The 24,875-nt window shown below is 36.8% G+C and overlaps 1 protein-coding gene across 5 annotated transcripts in view; it reads left to right on the forward strand.

Annotated features, from left to right (window-relative positions):
* Nucleotides 1-24,320, forward strand: part of NLK (nemo like kinase) — a 131,361-nt gene extending 107,041 nt beyond the window's left edge. The window contains exons 5-12 of one of the 5 annotated variants that reach the window (XR_012059678.1): nucleotides 507-592; nucleotides 4,329-4,538; nucleotides 7,553-7,654; nucleotides 13,422-13,508; nucleotides 19,190-19,388; nucleotides 20,337-20,430; nucleotides 22,527-22,653; nucleotides 24,120-24,320. Coding sequence is in view for 2 of the 5 variants with exons in the window: in XM_015245851.3 (XP_015101337.2) it covers nucleotides 507-592; nucleotides 4,329-4,538; nucleotides 7,553-7,654; nucleotides 13,422-13,508; nucleotides 19,190-19,388; nucleotides 20,337-20,430; nucleotides 22,527-22,581 (833 nt within the window). In the remaining 3 variants the exon portion in view is untranslated. Of the gene's footprint in view, nucleotides 1-506; nucleotides 593-4,328; nucleotides 4,539-7,552; nucleotides 7,655-13,421; nucleotides 13,509-19,189; nucleotides 19,389-20,336; nucleotides 20,431-22,526; nucleotides 22,707-23,763 lie in introns of those variants that run through there. The other 4 variants (XR_012059679.1, XR_012059680.1, XM_015245851.3 and 1 more) reach the window with 4 other exon arrangements.
* Nucleotides 24,321-24,875: the final 555 nt, after the last annotated feature.

A 24,875-nucleotide genomic window follows, 5' to 3' on the forward strand; every position in this document is an offset into this window, starting at 1 on the left:
TAACCTCTTGATTCTCAGTGGTAGAGAATACTACCAACAAACCTGGGAAAGTTTCTGAATTTTTGTGCCATCAGTGAAAATACGTCCTGGGAAAGGCTCCCTGTTGGTTAATGGGCACTGTTTTGTTGGAGCAGGCTCGGAATCACAGACTGAAAGGATCAATAGCTGAGCTCCAATAGCCACACTTATGAGCAATTCAAGGTTATTGGTCTGGTCAGCCTTAACTCCAGTGCTGGGAAGGCTTATTTATACTTAAACCTAAATAATCTTTTGAATTATAGACATTATCTCGAGACTGTGCAAACCTTTAATGACACTTTATTTACAGTAGCAAAATTACAGTTTTTTTTTGAGGTAGGACTAAGTCAGTCTTTTAATAGTGTTCATTATGCTGTTATTTAAGGAACAATTTAAAATCCTGTATACTGTTTCTGTGGTTTTCCCCCAAATCATTGGTTGAGTAAAGGAAATTAAACGTCTGCAATTAAATCTGTTTGTTGTTTCAGGTTTGAAATATCTCCATTCAGCTGGCATTTTACATCGAGACATTAAGCCAGGGAATCTCCTTGTGAACAGCAACTGTGTTCTAAAGGTAGCTTTTCAGTTTTTTCAAACATCTGAGAAAAAAATCAGAATATCAAGGCAGGTTTAAGAACAACATGTTTTTGTGAAAGAAATGGTTAAATTTATATTCATCACTTTACTAAAAATTGAAGAACCCAGTTTTCTCTAGCAATGCCAATGGTCGTGGCCATAGTAACTAATTTGTAGTCTTGGCTTATGGTTTCTTCATGATATTTTGCACATGTTTTGGAAACCGTGGAATTGAAATTGCAATGTGACTAGAAAGAAGAGCAGAGAAGGTGATTTCTTTTCAGACTGTCCCATTATAAAGGAAGTGTGTATCAAAAGAAATATTGGAAGACCAGTAAGCTTCTACTTACATGAGAATTAAATATGGCTTTTAAGAAGACTGTCTATTTTTGCACTGCTAACGTTTTTTATACGATATTTGACTGAGGTAGCAAAGTAGGGACATAGAAACATTTAAAAGTGAAAATACTAAGCCAGAAAAGGGTCAGATGTATTTCCACAATATATAGTAGCCAACCCTCAGTTATTCCTCTGAAAGGGAATCGATTACAGGATGTATTATGGTTAGTAGCCCCAAAATCTCAAGTTGTCAATTTCAGTTTTTACTCCTATCCCAGCACCACCCCCACCCCATTGTCTTTTGTTACAATGGCTCACAAATAGCAAAATCCACGTGTGTACATTTCCCTACCTCTAACAGAGATGTGTATTAGCAGAACTCCTATGTGGTGAGGGGTCCATCACATTTTTCTCCATCACAGAAATTAGAGATGAGCGCTTTCCTAGACCTGAGTCATCTCTCTGTAAGCAAACTAGAATTCCACTTACTTTCTGAGTGGCTACGATATTACATGGTGCTTCATTATATTATAAATATTCTTAACATTTCAACTGATAGATTTGAAAATGAAAAGAACTATTTATAAATGTTGCCTACTTTAAACGTAATCAAGACTGTCATTAGTACTTAGCTTGTTGGCAGTTAAACTAAACCTTAAAACCAAATATCTAAATGAATTTCATTTTTTATTTTAAATGCTTTCTTTTAACTCTGGGCCAATTTTCTTTAAAAGCTGATGTGTTATACTGCTTTTGAATAAAAATTCTCCCTTCACTATAGCCTTGAAAATTCTGTTCCTGTATTAACTCTAGAAAGATTAATAACACCTATTCTTCATATTTTCCCTGAAAACAGCTAATAGTATAATTCAGTCTTTTGTTTGCACAGAGAAATTAATTTTCCCAAAAACCATTAAAGTAAATATTTCTTCTGTAGGTCATTGAGTTCATTCCCCTACCCCCTTTTCACTTTTTAAAAAGAGCTGCAGTCTATCCCCATAGCCTATTTTAATTCTAAAAATAAAATAAAATAAAATAATAAAAACATTATAGTCAGGAATTCTTTGTCCTACTTAGACCCAATCAGTTTTATGATCATTTAAGCTAGTTTCTTCTTATTTCAGTTTCTGGTTGCAGAACTTCACAAGGCATTTGTTTAGAACTTGTCGTGCTTAATACCATTAACTACTTGCAGTCCATTTTCCAAATCGTCTGTTATGGTATTGTAACCTCTGGCTACATGAATGAGTAACTAAAAGAAAATGTCATTTGTAAATAAACAACATGCAGATCAGAACAAATTGAAATTTTTCTCTGCTCCTTTAACTTGTCTTAGCAGCCTACTTTTGGAAGCCAGAGTGCCAGTCTACTGATGCTAATTCTCTTCTTCAGTATAAAAATTCATTGAAAATAATTATGATAAAGCATTTTTTAAAATTAGCATCCTTTAATATTGTGAATATATTTTGTTTCTTATTAAACACAAAACATAACGTTGCTGGAAACTGCAATATCTTTTTTGGTTATCTGATCATATAAGCTTCTTACTTTGGGTTTAGCTTGTGTTGTCCAGATAAATTGCCAAAAATAATTCTAGATCCTTTTTTCCTACAAAAGATTTCCTTTGTAAGAGGAAAAACATTTTCTGTTGGATGGGGGGGTTAGGTTTTTTAAAAATATAAATACAAAAAAGATAAAGTGGATTTAAGTTCTTTCCTTTGGGTTTTGTTTAGTTTCAAGAGATATCCTGGGGGAGAGGGTATAGCTCAAGCAGTAGAGTGCATGCTTATCTTGTACAAGGTCCTGAGTTCAATCCCCAGTACCTCCTCTAAAAATAAATTTAAAAAAAATAAATAAATCTAATTACCTCCCCTTCTCCCCCCCAAAAAAAATTTTTTTAAGAGAGATCCTAAAAATTCATGCCGAAGTAATAACGTTTTTAAATATTATGCGTTATTTGAACACTGGTCTTTGGGAGAATTTGATAAACAACATACCCTTTTTTCCCTTTTTGGTATGGTTTTTCTGTGTGGTCCGGAAATTTACCTTCATTTCTAAAGATGTTGGCTTCATACTAATTCATCCCCACATACAAACATAAATTCATTTGATGTGACCATAGTAGATTCAAGATAAAAAGAGAGAATTGCCAAAAATTAGGGGTAAAAAAAATTATTTTTAAAGCAGTGGTTTTCAAATGTTTTTTAAGCTTCTAGACCCCCTTTTCAAATAAAATATTATGCTGGGACCTCAACTTAGAAAACAGGTAAGAAGTGTTGCTTCATCACTAACAATGTTGACTCAAAGTTAATCAGTGAGAACACTGAAGCTTACTAGATGGTCATTTCTCTCTTACCTCATCCTCAGTGCTCCCAGTTTTTGTTTTGGTTGCTCAGTATCAAGAAAATCTTAATTCCTGAAAATAAGCAGAAGTTGCTGGTGGTGGCACTGCTACTGTTTACTAACAGCTTACTTTGCAACCTCTACGTATTTTTCACTTAAACAGAAATAGCAAGAAAAGATTTATTCCTAGGTCTGCGTGAAAGAACCAGTCTTTCTCATTTACTGTTATGTCTCCACGTTCTAGCATACTGCCTACAACATAACAGGTCCTCAATTAACTGTTTATGATATGAAGAAATGAATGAATCTACTAGCACTGGTATTCTACAGTGTGCTACATTTTGACATAGCCACACAGTTGAGTGTGAATTAGTATTTTAAATAGATCTATGTGAAGTTTAGGTAAAATATTTGTGGAACTCCTGAAGTACCTCCTCAAAACTGGATTCAGCAGGACTCCGTTTGAAATCTATAGCTTTAAAGAAATTTTTTTCTAATCGGGGAGGTAATTAGCTTTGCTAGTTAATTTGTTTGTTTGTTTATTTAACAAGGGAATTGAACCCAGGACCTCGTGCATGCTAGACATGCACTCTACCACTGACTTATATCCTCCCCACTAGAGAAATTTTACTATATATATTTCATTAAGACAGTGAGTATAGTTAGCTCAGAAGGTCTTCAAGATATACCTCTTTTTCCTTCTAATATCTTCCTTTATAAGCCAGCCTTGAAAATAAATTAGCTTGGTTTCTTCATTAAACCTAGAACTATGCATTCAGCTGCTTTTTGTTTGTTTGTTTAAGTATCAGTTGAAAACAGATTGAAGGTGAGAAGCAGATCTCATTTTATATAGAAATAAGGAATTTTGATATTTTCTTCCCTCTCTTCCAAATAAAATTATATATTTATACAAATATACTCTACCTGTATCATTGAAAACTTTTCAAAGTTTAAAAGGTCTGTCAAGAGTTTAGTTTTTTTGTTGTTTTGTTTAACTTTTCCATTTTCCATATTGTCTGTTTGACAATATTTTGGTAAACTCTCCTATTTAGATTTGTGATTTTGGATTGGCCAGAGTGGAAGAATTAGATGAATCCCGTCATATGACTCAGGAAGTTGTTACTCAGTATTATCGAGCTCCGGAAATCCTGATGGGCAGCCGTCACTACAGCAATGCTATTGACATCTGGTCTGTCGGATGTATCTTTGCAGAACTACTAGGACGAAGAATACTGTTTCAGGCACAGAGTCCCATTCAGCAGGTATGATTTCACTTCAGGCTTTAGTAGCTTTCAATTCTAGTACAGATTTAAAGGAAAAACTGTCTTGCACACATGTCTTGGGCTTATTCATTGTACCGTCTAAATTGCTTTTAGCAAATTCAAGTTCACTTAAAATTCAGAAAGTTATGAAGTTGAAGATTACAGAGGGATTGATTTTTGCAACTTACTTGCCTCTTAGAGTGAGTGTTGACTTTATTACATGCACTGATGCGTGGTAGCAGACTCGGCTGTAACAGTTTGCACAGGTGTAATCTCCAGTTGTTAAAGGGCCTCTGTTCTTTCTAACTGAGTGGATCTGACTGGAAAATGTATTTGGTGACTTAATGTACTTACACTTTGTACTCAGAATATAAATTTTGAGTGTTGATTTCTTTAAATAGGAACATTTAGAAACATTTCTAACCTTCGTTGCACTAAAATATTTAAACATGTCAGAGAACATCAGAAGCTGATTAAAATGTAGTTTTAGGAAACCATTCATGATACTTTAACTGTCTGCCTTGATAGCTGATTAATTACTACCCATTTTTCTTTGGGATAATTCCTAAGTATGTTTAATTCATTTAACAATATTGTTAGCATGAGAATAATGTAACAATGATGAGTCAGGCTGTAGACTCAAAATCGGTGGGTTCAAATCTTAGCTCTACAACCTATTAAATCTTGGGCAAGTTAAACTGTTCTGAGGGTTGTTAAGATTTAATGAAGTAGTAAAGCTAAAAATAAGGCCTAGCGTATAGTGAGCACTCAGTAAATGGTAGCAGTTATGATGGTGGTGGTGTGAGGGATACAACAGTAAGACAAAGTCAGTTCCAGGCTTTGTGAAACTTTCACATGAGACAGAAAATATGTAAGTATACAAATAAATATAATCCCAAGTAATGATAAATTCTATGAAGAAAGATAATCCAGGTTAGGAGCAGAGCAGTGCTAAGGGACTGTCTGAGGGGATAACATTTGAGGAGTGACCCAAGTGAAATGAGGAAGCAAGATAGTGGGAAAAGTGTTCCAGGAAAAGGGACCATCAGACAGCAAGGCCCTCTGAGGCAGGAACAAGGGTGGCGTGTTGGAGGGATGGCGTGATCAAGGAAGAGCATGTAGGAGATGAGGTCAGAGAGAAACAGCCCTGACCATGGTGGCCTGATAAAAACTTTGGATTTCATTCTATCCAAGTATGATGGAAAGCTCTGTGAAGGTTTTGAACAAGGGAGTGTTAAGATTTGATGGATCACATTTTAAAAGAGCACCCTGATTACTGTGTATCTTTGTAAATTATTCATGCACCTGACCAAAATTGGAATCATTTCCTTTACATTCTATCTACCAGAATTGTTAACTGATACATCAGAAACTATATATGCTCTGATCAGTATTTAAATGTATTTCTCCACTATACATTGAAAGCCTTTTTTTTTAAGTTTACATCTTTGAAATTGATCTCAGTGATAAAAAAAATTATCATGTAGAATCTAATGTCAGATACTGTCAACAATAGCCACTTTACTGTTTGATTTCTTTAGAAAGTACAGGTTAACAGATTTGTCTATAAGACTGTCATATCTATTCGTAAGAAGGTGTCATACAGAAAAGCTTAAGTGAAAATGAAGGGGTTAAAAAAAATGAAGATGTTGTTCAGATCCTATATACTGAACAATGATCTTGGGTTGCTACTGAAAAGAATATATAAAGGAAAGTGCAAAACCGTTGAAATGAGATTCAGATATCTCATTTTCTAGAGAAATACACAGGTCTTGAGTTTGCCAGTCTTACGTAGCCCCTGAAGGAGAATGCACATCTGTCTGTCATCAGTGTATTTTGGGGTGAGAAATAAAGATCCAAAAGGGAAAATGAGTCTAAATTCTAAGTAGAAGTAGATATTTTCTATAGCATTTTCTCTTTTATTTTTGAGAAATAAATACCCTAGGAAAAATAGTACCAGCAGACTTCATAAAAATGCTTCTCTTCCAAGGATCTGACCCATTTTAGACAGCTTTCTCAGTATTTCCATTCATTTTCATGAGCTAGTCATTTCCTTCTGCCTTTAGTGTAGTTGTTAGAGGTCCAGAAGTATCACCAACACACTTTTCCCAAAAACCTACGTATAGAAATCTTTAATTCTGTGGAAAACAAGCTGCTTGAGTAACTCCATTATCTTGGAGGGCAGTGATACTGATGGCTACCCCATGGTTTAGTTAAGTGCAGAAAATAGTGGTTTATATTTGGCAACCCCAGAACCAAGGAAAAGAAGTATTCTGTAGGTAAGAATTTTCCATCCTAAAAGAGTCTGAATGAAATGTTACTGCTAATTGGATTATGAAATTAGAACAATTACAGCTCTACAGAAAATTGTTAAGGTAGTCAGCTACCTACAAAGACTTGTTTGTGAGAAGGCCATTTTTATTGGTCTCTCTTACTGTGCCCAGCTAACTAGATGTGGACCTATGTGGTGTCATAGTTTTCTAAGTACCACAGTTTTTCACCAGTGCATAACTATAATGTAAATGGTGCGTACTGGCCCCAACTTTACTTTTGTTTCAGGTGTGAATGTTTTCAATATTTACTAAATCACAGCTGCCTGGTTTGTGGATTAGCTCCTTGGTGAGCCTGAGTCCTTCTGAAGCATCAGATTTCATTCATTAACTGGACAGAATAGTCATTAGCCATCACTAAAAAAGCAGTTCACTTCTGCAAGGATCATAGATGCTATGGTGTCAAAGCAAAACACAGGGCAGGTAGATGTAGACTCCTAAATTATTTCTGCCAGGCTTGCTAGAAGTATTTTCTATATTTCTATCCTATGGATACCTAATAAACATTTTTCTGTTTTTTCTTAATAGTCTAAAAAGTGAAAGTAGGGGTTCCAATCAGTTAACCTGGAACTTGCCTTAAGGTTTTTCCCCCCAGAATTTGGTCCTCATCTCTAAGGCTGTGACTTAAGAGTAATGTTGTTTCCATGAGCTTACTATCCATCTGTATTTCATGTTTCCTCATAGTTGGATTTGATCACAGATCTCTTGGGCACACCATCACTGGAAGCAATGAGGACGGCTTGTGAAGGCGCTAAGGCACACATACTCAGGGGTCCTCATAAACAGGTAAAAGGAGAGGAAGGGGCTCTGTATTTGGTAACCATCTGTTTGGGCAGAGTTTCCCTCCAACAGAATAATGAAATGAGAATTTTTAAACAAAAACATTACTGGTAGGTTTTTTTTTTTTTTAATGTCATGGCCATAAGTAAGGAAGTATTAGATATTTGTCAGACCAAATAAAATACGGTAATTCCCAATGCTGTAGGATAAAGTAAATATTTTTATAGCACCTTTGCTAATAAATGACCCCTGGCTTTTGTCTCCTGGTGTCTGGGAAAAGTTACCAGGGGTGGAGCATTGACCTCAGTGCCATAACCTAAAGTACGTATATCAAGATACCCTCTTCACATACTGAGCCTAAATACCTGGTGTCTCTTATTCCAGCCAGGAATGTGAAGCTGTTTCTATTGCATTCTTACCACTAACACAGAATCAGATGTGAATGTTGTTAGAAAAGAAGTATGAAGAAAGATTGCCAGATTTGCACTGACCAGTTTTACTTGCAACCAGCCAAGTCACTGCTGAGAAAGACAAGATGGTTATTATCTCCTCCACCGTGTTGATTTAGCAGCATTTTTTAGAAGCACTTTTCTAATCTCCTTTGGACAAAACAAGCTTAATGATGTAAAGAGTGAGTAAAGGGAATACTTTTCCTAAGAACAACAAACCAAAACAGAAGAGAGAAGATTTGAACAGGAAGACTCGGCAACTAACTTTCCTGAGCTTTGCCTTGGTTTCTTTTAAATTGGGCATTTATATGATTTGATTGATCATTAGAAGATCTGATTGACCTAGCTGATAGACCAAATGACAGACCTTTGGTTTGACACTCCTTTCAAATGACCTGTCAGACATTTTATCAAGGCCTTGCCTTTTCCTTGTAGTTCCTTCTATGATTCTAGTGTGACTGCCGTGATTCCATTTTCACAGGCAAAAAGGGCAATGGGTAACCTGTGTTAGCTTCTAAAACCAGCCTGAACTAGTAAATGTAGATTTACTACTAGAGATGTAGGTGCTGGTATTTTAAACAGCTCCCTGCTGGTTGCATCCTTCTGTTGCATTTAGTTTAGAAGCATGAAATAATTTGGGCCCTAACTCCTCACTTAGAAGAGCACAGTGAGTCTTCTTAACCTAGAGGAAGGTTCTGTATTCAAAGAAAGAACTAACAAGATCTATTATGTTCCATTTACTGGCCAGTATCAGGAATATTAAACTAATTTATCAATACCTGACACATATACCTTCACAGCAGATTTTTAAAAATTCATTTATATATATGCAAATAATACGTGAATACATGTAAAGTAAAAATTTTACAGAATTAGTCATCCTTCACTGCTCCCCACGCCATCCTAGTCTCCTTTTGATTAATTTGAGACTGTCCTTCCAGACATATTTTTCTATGGATTTATTTACATGTATTTTTACAAACAGAAATATGTACTATTGTTTGTTGAGACTTTTTAAAAAATATAAATATGCATATACAGAAGAAGAACCTAATTAGCTATCTTCTTAAAGTCATGGATTACTGCCTCAAATTAATAAACTTGTGTTAGTTGGTTACTATACATACTTCCATGCAGTATACTAGTCAGGACTCCAGTGAAATTCAGTTAAAACAGACTTGAGCGAAATAGGAAATTTACTGGCTCATATAACTGAAAAGTCTTTAGCTACTGCTGACTTCAGGCTCTCTGGATTCAGGTAGTCAAGTGATGTTCGATGGCAGGAATCTGATTCTTCTCATTCCTTTTTCCTGTGTGTTGGCTTCATTTTCAGACAGGCTTTCCCCCATGTGTTTGCAAAAGTGGAACCAGCAGTCCAGGCTTACATTCTGTTAGCATATCAGTCCTTCAGGAAAGAGCTTTCCCAAATAGATCCAGGAAATATTTGGAAGGTCTCTGATTCAGTTAGGAATGTATTTGGTTATGAGTAATAGAAAACCTTACTTACAGTGGTTTAAATAAATAGAAGTTCCTTTTTCCCTCATACCATGAAGTCCAGAGGTAGGCAATCTGGTGATGGCATAGCAGCTCAATTACGTCATTGAGGATCCAGTTTTTTTCTTTCTGCTCTGTTATCTTTAGAATGTTGACTTCATACTGTCTTGCTTATTGCCTCATGGTCACAAAATGGCTGTAGCTTGTCCTGAAATCATATCCATATTCACAGCAAGAAAAGGGAGGAAAGAGGGAACACTAGCAGTATCTGTTCATTTTATCAGGAAAGGAAGTTCTCCCAGAAGCCTGCCCAGCGAACCTTTGCTTATATGTCATTGTCCAGAACTGTGTGATAATGTGGCCTCCTGGATGCAAGACAGGCTGAAAAATGAGTCTTTTCTATCCCATATAATAAAGGGACAAGCGGATTGGGGGTATGTGTTAGGTTAGCCATTCCATTGGTTGGTCCCATCCTGTTTTAGACTGTGTGCCCATCCTGGAACCAGTCATGTTGCTCAGGGGAATATGTCATTTGACTGGCCAGGCCGAGGTCAGGTACCCATCCTTGGAGCTGGGAGACTGAAATCAAGCTCAGCCAAACCACTTGATCTGAGAGTGAGAAAGGGAGCGTGGTTCTTGAAAAGTCAGGAATTGCTGGGCAGACAAAAACACCGTGTGACATTTATTTGTCTCTTTTCTACAACTCAGTCTTGGATGAAGGGAATCTTAGCTGCCATGGCTCAAGTGTCTGTTAAGGCAAATACTTGTTGGGGCATTGCCCTGTTGATAGGATTGAAAAGTCTATTATCAGCCCTCAGTCCGTTTGTTCTTCTCTTATAAGGTTTAGATCTTCATTTTCCCTCAGATTATCCTCAGCTAATTGTGTCAGAAATAGGTAAAATATTTTCACTGAGGCGAAAATAGTCCTGTCTCCTGGCAGGGACCTTATCTTACAGTTAAGAGAATCAAGGTATGCTAGAGGATTCATTCAATTTAAACTTCTTATTTTTCAGGTGGGGGTTTCTTTTATACAACCCCAGAGCACTTAGTGTAGTGCACTGAGCCTTGTGCATTGCAGTTAACATTGCAGACTGATGACTACAGCCTCTCTGCTGCCAGGTGAAAACTAACAGGAACATCCGACAGGGCTTACGCAGCCTGGCTGACTCCACTGCGGTGACCAGTGCCCTGCAGTTGGCTTATGATGACTGTGGCATACCATTTAGGGCCTCTCACCCAAGTCCAGAAGCTCATCCTTGCTTCATTTCCCTGGCAATCATAGTCACTCATAGAGCACTCTTTATAACCCTTCCTGTCCTCGTGATTCAGCACTGGCACCCACTCACGCCTACACTGTCTAAGTGACTTATAAACTTGCAGAACAAACAGAAAATGGACCAGTATACTTTAAAGGGAGAAGAGTAATGTGTGTGAGTGTTGGGGGAATTGGCAAAGACTTTTTTCCAAATGAGATATTTAGGACATACTTTTAAGCATTGTTTTTCCCTCTTATTCAAATTGATTCTATTGCACTTGATGAGAAATATAAACTTCTCTAGTTCTGATACCCTGGGCCCAACTGGTTCCAAACATAATGGCTGGTAAATTAGAGGGGAAGAAGGTGGAATTAGAAACGCAGCATTTCTAGTATTGCATCTTTCCTGTGGAGCCAATGCTGAATTATTAATGGCTATCATTCTGGAGAGCTATTGGCGTGACTCAAACTGACTCTTCTTTTTCTCTGTGCCTCTTTTTAACATGCATATAAAAACACAGAAAAGGAGAAAGCATATCAAATGACCATTTAAGCTGAAATGAAACAGCCTTAGTTTTAGCATATTTGTTCGATGTGCTTCTATAAAGAAAGATAAATTAGGGGGGATGGATTTTTTAAATTTCTGGTACACTTAAACATCCACTCTTGATTTTCACAAGCTCCCCGTCCCATATCCAGTTGTCCTAAAGTCATAAATTTTGCCTTCGAATTTGTTTTCTGTCCTCTATTCATTGGCCTCTGGAATGCCTTGTTCACGTTTTCCTTGCTCACCAGAGAGGTGTTCTTCGTCTTTGTTGTCTCAACACCTAGCCCAGGGCCTGGCATTTGGTGGATTTAGATGATTAGCAATGATGGTGGGCAGGCAGGTCTGTACTGGTGCAGTCAAATAGAGAGAAAGTCAAGGTTCAAGTGACTTACCCAGATCTAGTGATGGCAAAGTCAGAATTTGAGGCCACATCTTCTAGTGCTCATCCCAGTATTCCCTTCCCTAAACTATAACTTGCCTCTACCACAAAAAAAAAAGGATGACGGGTAGATTCACTTTGAGAGTGGACAGAGAAGAATGGCTTATGGAGAGACATTTTGGTCAGTAAAAATTGGCAGTAATTTGGCTGCACAAGCCAGTGAAAAAGAGGACAGCTATTCACAGTCAAACCAAAAATCAGAAACTTTCAAGAGTATCAAATTACTTTATTTTACACAGTAGGAAAATCCTTAGGGAAAATATATGTAAATTAAGTTGTAAATTAAAACCTCTCCCCTACACTCTCCACAATCCACTCCCGACCCCATTATCTTGACTAATACAAATAATTTCAGAGCTGTCATACACTTACATATTTTTAACAAGAAATAGTTCCCTATCTGTAAGCATGTAAATGCACCAAGGAATGGTAATATTTAAGTGCCAGCTATACATGGGTTCTGTGCATGGAATGCTTTTTATATGTGGTAATCATATCAAGTATCATACAATTTTAAAACTAAAGTAAACCAGAGATCATTTAGTCCAACCTCCTCATTTTGTATGTAAGGTTACTGAGATTCAGGCCTGTTGATTTATCTAATTAGCTAGTAAACTAGAACCCCCAACTCTTATGTCCCATTACTCCTGATCCTGAAGAAAACATCTGTAAGGTGAATAATGACCTCCCGATGATGCTGAGGAGTTTTGTTGCTGTTCTTTTTGGATTTTCCTATATGACTTAACTGTTGGGAGGAGGCAGATATGTAAAGTACTTGATGTTAGTAGTTATCTTAGCAGAATGAGGCTGTGATCGAGATCCAAGGAGACCTTTTAGTGTTACTTGTGTCGGAGACAGAGAAGTGGTGCCATTCACCTGCTCTGTTGCCTGCCTCACCAGGCAGTGAAATAGATACTTTGTAAGCTCTGTGGCTTCTCAAGTCATGAGAGCCATCTCCCTGCCTCGGTGCAAGAGGGTTAGATATGGGCGTGTGGATATGCCTGCCACTTAGAAAAGACAATTACTGGGTGAGAAATCAGTGCTAAAGGCAACGCAGGTGGAACCACCACAAGCAGTGTCATACTTTCTTAGAAGAGTCTGTGAATTCCTGAGTGTCCTACAGCTCCTTTAGGGCTAGTGTTTTTGCAACTTTATGGTAACATTGCCATAAGACATAGTTCACATGCTTACTTTGCACAGTGGAAATGCTTAACCTTGCATATGGCCAAGGTTTTAAATCTTTTCTTATCCCCACATCCCTGGGCATGTTTGGTCTTCCCTTCTTGCCAAAGCAGGTACAATATAAGACAGGAGCTCCATATTTACAGGATTAGCTTTCATTTTTTTGTAGGTTCTCTGGTGCTCTGATCTACAATGGGTAGTCATGCAATATAAAATATGCCACTGAAAGTCAGTGACTTTTTGCTTTTGAAGACTGGTTAATGAGGGGAACATGCATTCCCTTTGAGTGGAGACTTATGTATACACATCTTTTGAGCTGGGTACTTACCTTGTCATAAATTGGCTGTATTCCGTATCTATTTACACAAAGACTCACCTGCATATTTGAATTCTTTATTTTTTCACAGCCATCTCTTCCTGTACTTTATACCCTGTCTAGCCAGGCTACACATGAAGCTGTTCATCTCCTTTGCAGGATGTTGGTCTTTGATCCAGTAAGTAGTATTTGTTTTTATATTTTTTTAATGAATTAAAAATAAATGTGTTCTAAGAAAAACATTCTAGCTTTGAATATATGGGCAATGTAAATACTGACTTTTCAAAAGATAAACTTAAGCACCCCGGTTCCCTGTGTATCATGCTCAATTATCGCATATAAATTTGATTATTAACACATAACAGTCTAGGTGAAGAGAGATAAGGAACTGTACCATCTTTATTCATCTCAATATTTATAAAAGGAGTTTGATACCAAGCTAAATCAGAAGAAAAAATTTTAACATTATTTGAAAAATTCTGCCCAGTGTATTGCATAAGGAAATATTTACTCTGGGTTTGTTAAGACGGTAGCTTTTCCAAACGCCATTTCCAGACTTGACTCGTCTGGGACCAAGTTCAGTTCTTCATTTATTCATTCATCCAAAGAATATTTATTATCCACATCTGTGCCAATAACTATTGTCATAGAAGACTAAAAATTGGAAGCATTTGAAAAAGAAAAATTTACTTGCCAAGAGTACAAGGAAGTTAACCAATAACAAAACACAACAGGTATTTAAAGAGGGAAAATAACCCTCCCCACCAAATGCCCAGTTATTAAGTTTACATTGGTTTATTCATGAGAAAAGAGCAAATTTCTCACATGATTATTAAATCCACAAAGGTCAAAACTATCTTCAGATGTCAGTGTAACAAGATTAGGATAAAAATGTTTTCTTAAAGAGCCCAGGTTTGTGGAAAACAGTCAAGGTTCTGTTATTTGAGGGACCAGAACCAACCAGTGACCAAGTTATTTTTGTTACATCTCAGGGTACAAAGTGGATTTTTTGTTTGTTTGGTTGGTTGGTGTTTGTTTTTGTTTTCCTCGTGTTTGTTTATGTTGGCACGTGAGGTGCTTAGTGATACGGGAAGCAAGACAAAGTGGCAGTTCTCGTTTGCACAGTCCCTCCTTGTGGTCAAGTTCCTGCCATTAGGGAGTTTCAGCCACATAACTTGCTGAATGAGCTAGTGATTTAGTGTCATTAGTTTGATATTTTGTTTTATTTGGCAAGTTTACCCAGAGAGCTAACAGGAGATGTTGATTAATGCATAAAGACCTTTCATATGGTTGACGAAACTGGAGCCACGTGAGCTTCAGGTTTCAGAGGTCATGTCTGTCTACCCAGAGAGGATTTTGTAAAGGCCCTGAGGTTAAAATTTACTTTTATGTATCAGAAATTCTCTTTATTCTGTTTAGATTAGGAACCTACAACGGTGTCATTCACCTGTACCAGGTATTACCTGCCGTACTTACAGCCATAAGGTACCGTCTTGTTCTGAGATCCCATGTTCATTAACAACCCTGCCCTGCTGGGAGCTCATAGTCTTCACTACTCTGAGCCCGGAATTTCCTGTGCCATAGAGCAGATGCCAAGCACATTTCCTGGAAAGTCTTTAAGATACCAGTTCTATGTGGAAGGGCAGTCCTTATTCCTTTACAGTGGGATTGTCACACCTTGTTAAATGAAACTTTGGGTGTACTCATAGTTACAAATGAGATTTATCTATAAGAAGGAGGACGGATTCCTACTGAACTTAGTTTATGATTGATATTAAGGATTTTTCCCTTTCTGGTTCTGACAGTTCAATTAGAAATACCATTTTTAAAGAGTGTTTCATTCTAGTTTTAACCTGTTAAGTGGGGGGGTTAGTGATACATTAAGAAGCAAGAAATGAGGGGTTTTTTTAATGTCCATTAAAAATAAAACCTTAACCATAATGAAATCAGTTTATTTAGTCCATTTAGTCTGAAGTAATTATTACTTGTTTTGTTGATCTTGGGTTAAGCGGTCTGTTGCCATGTGTCTGCTCCTGGACTGAAACATTCTTGGAAATCCTGACCCAGTTACTTGGTTCAGTCTAAGAGGTGGCCGTCTGTGGTAATATCAGCTATATCCATGGGTTTGTACCCTAAAGACAACAGCCAGGAGCATCTGAACAATCCTTTACTGAGGTCTGTGTGATGTTTTGTATGGAAGATTCAATTCCTGACCTCTAGCTTGTAGCAAGAGCCTTTAAGCAAATATAAGGAAAAACGAGAAACCATCAGAGAATAATAAGATGAATTATAATATCATCAGTAATATTGAAAAGAATGGGGTATAATAAATAACTCATTTTAAAAGATGTAACTATTACCTCAAAATAGTGAAGACATTAAACAAATTTCCAGAGACTTCAGTTTATATAAAGGAAATAAACAGTTACAAGCAATATTTTTAAAGTACAACAATAATTATTAGGAATTTAGACAAAATTACTCACTTTTTCTCTTTGAAAACAAAAACACATCTGTTATCTTGCATATACATCTTCCTACCATCACACATTCTTTTACATTCTTTAAAAATACATATATACACATTAACCCAAAGGTGTTTACACATCTTTTTTAACTCTTTTTTTTAATTAAGAATTTTATTTTTCCCTTTTTTCTTAGATTCATAAAATACTTTCATTTATAACATTCTATTTGGCTTAATTTTTGAAACTGTTTATATGAGCAAAATTATTTGCTTTCTCCGGTTTTTTTTCCTATATATGTATTTTTTATTGAATTATAGTCAGTTAACAATGTTGTGTCAATTTCTGGTATAGCACATAATACTTCATATAGGAACATACATATATTTGTTTTCAGATTCTTTTTTACCATAAATTACTACAAGATATTGAATATAGCTCCCTGTGCTATACAGTATAAACTTGTTTTAACTGTGTTTTGATGGCTGCTCTATACTGTATTAATGAAGAACCTAGGTATATTAAAATTATGTTGTCCAGGTATCCAAATGCTATTTATTAACTCAAATTAATATTAGTAAGGCCTTAACTAAGACCTTAAAGGTGTTAACTAAGAATTAAGAGATTAAAATTTAACACATTAAGTCTTTACAGTTTGTAGCATTCTAAAAACCAATTTCTTTTTAGAAACATACTACCTATCATTCATCTAATTTAGTTGAACACATAATTTTGCAATTCCATTATCTTAGACAAAGTGACAGTAGTTTATCTGACCAGCAAAACCAGGGGAAAAAAAATCAAATTCAAAGTGATTAGGCTTTTTATGAGAAAACAAACTCAAAACTTACATAAACTAGAGCATTGTACTAATATTATTTGCATGTGGCAGTAAAATCAGAAAGAAAACAGTTTTTTTTTAAATTTTATAACTATTAACTCAGACTGATTTATCCAGAGTCATCTTGCATAGGAATATCACATGACCTCTTTGTTTTATACAATTACATACCAGATATTAAAACTTTAAAGTTTTTTAATAGAAATACTTTGCTTACTTTGTAATTTAGTAACTAAGAGTATTACTTTAACTCACAATGAAAGCTTTTTTAAAATCTGAGTTAAAAAATTTTTAAGAGCCAATATATTTCATTCATAAGGAAGAATAATGTTTTTAAATCTTTCCATTTCTTTTTATATGTCTTGTATGTGTTAATATTATTTTTAAAAGCCAGTTGGGAGTTTGCTCTATTTGATTTTAAGAAATCTCATAATATGATATATTAACTCCCCTCAAAAATATACAAAGTACATCAATTTATATTTGTAAAACAGAAAATTTTATCACTCTTATTCAAAACTAGAAGAGCCAATTTGATAAAGCAACAAAATCTAAGATAGTAACAAGTCTCCGTATCTATTACAAATATTGATCTGTTAAAGAAACAAGTTGTAATTAAGATATATAGGACATCATTAAGCACCATTAGGTCCTTCAAAAGAAGATCATTATTAAAAATGTGAGTAACTTTGAGATTTCTTTTTTTCAATTTAGCAGGACAGTTTTTCTTTTCGGTGTTAATATCCCTTACGAAACAAGTCTCTTTCTTTAGCCTTGTTTCAGAAGTCCCAAAGAGACCTTAATTTGTTTAGAGAAATCAAAGTTGATCATTGCACACTAGGGATTTGATTTACTTTTGGTCCACAGGCTTCTCTTACGTAAGATACTTTAGAGGACCCCGTATCGGTGCACACAGAGCATACAGTCAATGGTTAGGAGAACACCAAAAATCCCTTCACCTCTGCATCTGAAGTTTCAAGAAATATCAGAATCCACAGATAAACAAAAAAGACTAGCAGGGAACCAGATTCCAGCTGCTGATGGCAGCTGACTGGGTTCCAATTTCTGATATCTGCCACCTGATAGAAATGACTTAATGGTCCTATGATAAAATTTAAACCCAGATTCAATCACGACTGCCACCAGTGTGGACACATGCTCAGTCAGAAACAGAAATAGACTTGGCCAGTAACCAGATTCAGTGGGCAAAAGCCAAAGAGCTCAATCCTGCACGTGAGGCTGGCCAGAGACACTGAGGACTCAGGGGGGCCCAGACCCGTGCAAGGTGTACTGCCCTGTTTCTTTTCGTTCTGACAGTTGATCTTTTTCCAAGTGGAACCTCTAGGAATAGTTGGATTCATTTAGGGAAAAAAAGAAAAAGTTTAGTTGCTAAGCATGCTAGTGAGTCAGACTTCAGAAGGGCTCCATCACCAAATACAAAACACGACAGGTGGCAAAAGGAACAAAACCAAGGTCGTCAAGTTTACATTTGCCTCTTCCTGGTAGATGAACAGCAGCTTTCTGATCACATCCCAAAATGTCATGACATGCCTCTTAACATCAGCATATCAAAAAATCAGATAAAGCTTTTTTAGGGAATCCAGGTTTATGGGAAATAGTTAACATTTTGTTATTTGGAGGACCAGAACCAGTCATAGTGATCCAGTTATTTTTGTTTTATTTGAGTGCAGATGGTTTTCTTTTCTTTTTCAGTTGTGTTATGTGAAGTGCTCACTAGGATTGGAAGCAAGGCAGAGTGTCAGTTTTTGTTCTACTCTTTACTATCAAGTCATCCCTAAATCCTTTAAAACCCACTTTCTCTCAGTAGTATTTATATGTCCACTGATGAAAAGGAGGGACAGTTTTTTTCTTTCTTAATAGAGAAATGAGTTTAAAAGTTTCTGGCTTAGGTAACCTGACACTGTGTACTAAGTATTCTGATCTGAAGTCCCAGAAAACCCCAGGTTGCCTATATTCACACTGAGCTGGATATCAAAACATGGCATTCCGGCCATTATCTGCTGCCTAACTCCAGCGGCTTTCAGACAGGCTCTTGCCCTAAGTTGATTTGGTATTCCAAGAGGATAAAAGTCTCAAGCAGCTTTGTGAAAGTGCCACCATGATCACATCTCTTCTAAATGCTGAGACATATTTAGAAAATACGTTATTTAAAATGTAAATGTATCCCTTCCAAAGCATTACATATTTAAATGTCGTGATATTTGTCATTTTTGACCCTGCATACATCTATTTAAAGGTAGGAACTTTTCAGGATCTTAGCAGAAAGTCATTTCTAAGTGCTTTATGGTGGTGTACAGTGGTTTATAACAGTAGTTTGTTGTCTTATGTCATATACTTCTACTGTTACCTTACCCACTTCTCAATTCAATTATCCCTCTTGTCCTCACCATTTGCAATTATCCCTTTACACAGGATGCACCATAAATTAAGTATAAGCTGTGTAAAGCAGTTACTGTGGCTTGTGAAAGATCCTGTGCGGACAGTCATGTTTATCTGTAGTGTTGATGTGCTGGTCTCTAAATTTGATTTCAGTCCAAAAGAATATCCGCTAAGGATGCCTTAGCCCACCCCTACCTAGATGAAGGGCGACTACGATATCACACGTGTATGTGTAAATGTTGCTTTTCCACCTCTACTGGAAGAGTTTATACCAGTGACTTTGAGCCTGTCACCAATCCCAAATTTGATGACACTTTTGAGAAGAACCTCAGTTCTGTTCGACAGGTTAAAGGTGAGTATCTTTTTTGGCGTTCGGCCAGGCAGGATGACTAGTAACATTTTCTCCCATGTGGCCGGGAAAGGCTGAGACCTTAATGGAGATCCAAGTTCCTTGATATGTTTATTTTACAAACTTGCATATGACTGTTTTCCCAGGGCATATATGCCAAGAAAGCTCTGTGTGTTATAAAAACACTGATTTAAAATTATATCTAAGGGAAGGTCAGGCAGAGGAATGAACATTTTGTTCGTTTTCAAAGCTGACTTATTTAGTGAGTGTGACTCAGCGTATTTAATATGGATTCACTCAGTGTGATTTCATAGAATGAAACATATTGGACTTTTTTATATAGCATGTAAAGTTCTAAAAAGGATAAACATCCACTGAGGGAATCATTCCTTGGATGAGGACAAGAAAAGGAAGTTTCTGATAGTCCACTCATAAAATTTCCTGACATGATCTCCAATTGGGGTGGGGGTGGGGGTTAATGACATCCAAAATCCTGAGTGGTTTTTAAGTGTCTGCTCTAGGACATTTTAGAAGAGAGAGTAGTCCCCAAAGTAACCAGTCTGAAACTATGTACCTAAATACCAACTGAGGTTTTTAAAGTGATTTTCAAAAAGGCAGTAATTACCAGCAATTTAGAAGAGTTCATTTGTAATGCCAACCCGGTGGAGTCACTCTCAAATTTATAGACCATTTTACTCCTCCCACTGACGGGGTTTCCAGCCCATGTAATGCCATTTTGGTGGTGGTGTTTTTTTTCCTATGTTTAGCAGCAGCTGTCATTTTGGTTTCAGGGAAGTTCCACTGGATTCTGCCTGATAGATGACGTGTGTGTTTGATTTAACTAAACCACTAGGAAATGCTGTTCACATGCTGGTTAGAGTTAACCTAAGAATCCAATGCTCCCAGGCCTGCAAATTGGCATGGGTTGTATGATGTTTGTTTTCTCCACAGAAATTATTCACCAGTTCATTTTGGAACAGCAGAAAGGAAACAGAGTGCCTCTCTGCATCAACCCTCAGTCTGCTGCTTTTAAGAGCTTTATTAGGTAACTATATGTATGTAATTCTAACTTTGTTGTTACAATTAAAAGGATGCCATTGTGGTTTTGTTATTCAGCATATTTCTGGTTTTATTTAGATTAGATAACATACATAAAAGGGCCAACAGAAAGTTTCTGTTATGAGTTTTGGCTTTAGTCAAAAGCATATTAAAAATGTAAGCATGCATTTTCCTACCAGCTCCAATGCACTGTGGCTGCTGTGGCAGTTTTTTCCCCAGATGAACAATTTGCCGCTTGACCATGTACATGGGGATCCTCCTTCCACAGTGAGGCAGCCACTGTCCTGGAGTTGGACAGGGTCATCTCAGCTCCCACTACATCCCCACCACCTTAATAATAATTGCAAGAAAATTATATTTTATAGGTGGACAGCTGGTGTATCCTATTTAGAAGAGAAGCCAACAGTCTTTCTGGTTAAAGAGCTATAAACTTCCTTCAGGACTTAACAAGCCTCATTCTCTTTATCCTTTCCTTCTCCATATCTTTTTCCCTAACTCCTTGTATCAGTCAAGGCCCAGTCAGTAGAAGTAGAAAGCCAGTAATACGAACAGGAGAAATTTAATAACAAGAAGCATTAACTAGGAAAAAGATGGTTAACTACTAAAAGGCATGAAAGAGGATTCTGAAGAGTCCTGGAATAGCACATGCAGAAAGCAGGTCCTCCTTCTGCACTGCGGGAGCGTGAACAAGGAAGAGTGAGAACTTACAGGAAGCCCCTCCACCCAAGGCTAATAAGATTTGGGCCTCTTTGGAGAAGATCTGGCTGCCACAGGAACACAGCATGAGGGTGGTGAAGAAACTTTCCAAAAGGTGTGGGCAGAGCTGGTTCATCAAAGAGGCTGCTGGGCCTGGGTTGCAAAGAAACTTGCCAGAAAGTTTGGGTAGATCAAAGCTGGACCTTCCACATCAAAAAAAAGAAAAGAAAAAAAAAGAAAACACAGGCCAGAATCTGGAAGGGAAGTGCCTTCCTAATGCTGTGGACTTGCAGTGCCCTTCCAGCGCCCTCTGTTGACAAAGGCTAACATCAAGCCAGGTGGTGAAGAAGGGTGAACAGGGTCTGGCTCAGGTATCACACAGCAGAATGAAGGGTGGCTTCGGATCTGAGAGCCCACACTCTTCCTGCCTTTCTCCCTCACCCCTTTCCCTCTGTTCCCTGCTTCTCTTTCCCTTCCCCTCACTTTCAGTTGGCCTTGAGCCAGCATTGAAGTTGATTAAATTTACTGAGCCAAAGTCAACAATTTTTGTTTAGAATTTTTAAATCAGGTGACTTTCATTCCTTCCATGTATTTTTCTGTAGAAATTAAGTTGGTTTTCACTTCTCTGTGGTTTAAAATTGCTTTAATATTTTCCCCTAAGAGTCAGTGATCTAGTCAGTCAGGTGTTTTAATACCTTCCAGGTGCAAGTTATTCATTATCCTGGGCCCCGAAGAAGTAAAGTGATTACACACAACCCCCTCAAGTTTATAGTCTGGTTGGCAACATTAGACAGACATGTGAAATAACTGGTAAAAACAGATCTGTGGATAACAAGTGATAAATGATTATCAATTAAAACTTGATAAAAGAATGCTTATGAGGCTCATTCAAAATAGGTCCCCACTTAAAGTCACCTTATTTTGAGAAGCTACTTTTAAATGGCTAATTCTGTATCCTTTGAAGTTATTTTCCTGATTGAGTATAGGGATTATTGTTTATAATAGCTATCATTTATATTATGAAGTAGGCACTGTGGAAAGCACTTTACATATATTCTCCTATCACAATATCCTGTGAGGTGGATAGAGGAGAGGAAAGGTGAAGGGATTTGCTCAGTGTCACACAGCTAGTAACTGACATGTTGCTTTCAAGCCCATGTATTAGCCACTACACCGTATACCACTGTATCATACTCCTGTGGATACAGAGCCTTAAACAATTTGAAACAAATGCAGCTTTGCAGAAGTGAAAAGAAACAAATAAAAATCCAGAATGGACTTTATAATTTTTCTTTAAAGGAAGAGGGGAGAACAGGCAGCAGCGAATTGCCCTGTTGCCTTTTGTGATGCTACAACTGATTTCACTGTGTCTCTGATTTCTTCCAGTTCCACTGTTGCTCAGCCGTCTGAGATGCCCCCCTCTCCTCTGGTGTGGGAGTGACGGTGGAAGATAATGTACTACTGAAGATGTAATGTAGCTTTCCACTGGAGTCTGGGATTTGCAATTCTGGAGGTTAATCATGCTTGTACTGTAATTTTACTAATGAAGTTTTAAATTAACAACCACTACTTGTATGATATGAATAATATTTAGAAATGTTACTAGACTTTTAATCCTGTAAAGTGGTTGTGCTTTTAGAAGAAAAAATATTTTACCCAGAGTTGCACATGTTTTATGAATTTAGTGCAGCTGTTATGGCTCACCTCAGAACAAAAGAGAATTGAACCAAATTTGGGAGTTTGGGATTTTGTGTTTTTTGTTTTGTTTTGTTTTTCCTCTTTAAAATGAAGTGAGATTATTCACACACACACACACACACACACACAGTCATACATTTAGATATTTGAGCCATTCCTGAAAATTTGGGGTTTTCTAAAACTAAAGAATCTAGAAACCTTGCCTGCGACCAATCATGGAGCCACATGAGCTGATGGTGGCTGCACCGGGGCGGGGGGGAGGGACCGGGGAAGGGGCATGCCACCTAATGATCAAGCCCTTATAATTAGCTTCTCATTAGAGCCGTGACGGTGACGTGTGCTGTCTAAAATCCAATGTTGTGGGTAGAGAGAATGAGTTTGTGACTAGGAGAGACTAAACTTTTGTTTTCCTTACCCAGTATAAATATATATATATATATTTAATCTATTTTTATTAGAAGTTTTTCTGCTCTTTCTTACATAAAAGAACCTCCAAGCATGCATCTTTCATGTGTGTAAATAATTCATTTCTGGGCTAATTTCAAAAGAATCCCAACATTGCTGTATAGAGAGAGAACTAGCTTGCACATTTTAGGTCTGTGAAATTTTGTGAGACTTTTCCTGCACTGGACAGTAAAAAATAAAAAGACAAAAACAAATTTTAAAAAATTTAAGCCACAAAAAAAGGCACATAGGGAATTATGTCAAATGTGTTTGTGTCCTTAGGCAAAGCTGTGGGAGTCTTGAAATGTCACAGTAGTAAATAACTTATTACTTTTTGACAAATTCTTTTTTCTGTTGGAACACTGAATTCTTCTGTGCATATGTATATATGAATACAAATTGAAGGCCTCTACCTCCTGGAGTTATACAACTTGGCTTGTTTACCTCCACATGCTGATGATGACTATTTTTTTTTTTTAAGTTCAATGTGGAGACTTGAAACTTGAATGTCCCTTCCAACTTTTATATTAAAAATAAAAAGACAAGAAAATTGAAGATCGTTTTTCACCTGTACAAGGAATACTAATGGATCGTCTTAAAATTGGTCTAGGAAAAAACCTTGGTGTGTGTTATGGACAATTAACTATTAAAGTTATTGTAAGTTATCTGTATTTAGCAGAGTATTTTCATCTTGAGTGATCTGAGCTGAATTTGAAGACTATTAATAAGTTATGTTTGGAAGTTTTAACTTCAATGAAGTAATTATTTGCTGTGAAAGAAACAAACATTGAATTACTAAACAAAGATGGTGCAATATCTTTGTTTTTTTTTTATGAGGCTCCTGAGAATCAACCCAACTGAAGCATTTCAATTCACTTGAATGAGAAACGTGTTTAGTATCAAAAGAGCCCAAGAAGACACTGGTGTGAAAGGTACAATCTCAGAGGTTGGTCAATTACCGTGCACACTTACTGGTCACTTTGTACAATGTAGATTTGAAGTACAGTGGTGAAAACATTAAATGTGACATTTGAAAAAGTTGTGTCATATGTGTTATTTTCCTTTGTTTTCTCTTCAGTACAGTTTGTTTCCTGAATTTGCAAAGTTTTGGGACATTTCCTACTTATATTTACATTTTGATCTTTGAGGAAATTAGTTGTAGGATTTTTTTTTTAATCTTCCCAGAAACTTTAGATTACCAAAAACATATTAGAAACTACGTTAACCAATGTCAAAGATATTGTGATTTAAATATATATATGCAATTTGAACGTCTTTCCAGACCTTAGAGTGTAATCCAGTGGTTTTCAAACTTTTAAGAATCCTATCTATTCTCATGTGAAATCAAACTCCAGCGTAGTGGAGTCCATTGTATTAAATAAAGTGGACTGCTCTGGATGCAGCAGACTGCTAAGGGGGCTTGACCCCCTCCGTTCTCTTCCTTCCTGCCTCCTGACCCTGGCAGCCCAAAGGGACTTTCAGCTAAGGAAGAAGTCCCAGCTGGGTGGTGGCATAATTAAGACCTGATGCCAGACTGCCTAACTTCAGAATACTTTCCCTGAGGCTGGATAAAGCAACGTTACTCTTGGGTTT

The sequence above is a fragment of the Vicugna pacos genome, chromosome 16, assembly GCF_048564905.1.
Source record: "Vicugna pacos chromosome 16, VicPac4, whole genome shotgun sequence".
Lineage (NCBI taxonomy): Eukaryota > Metazoa > Chordata > Mammalia > Artiodactyla > Camelidae > Vicugna > Vicugna pacos.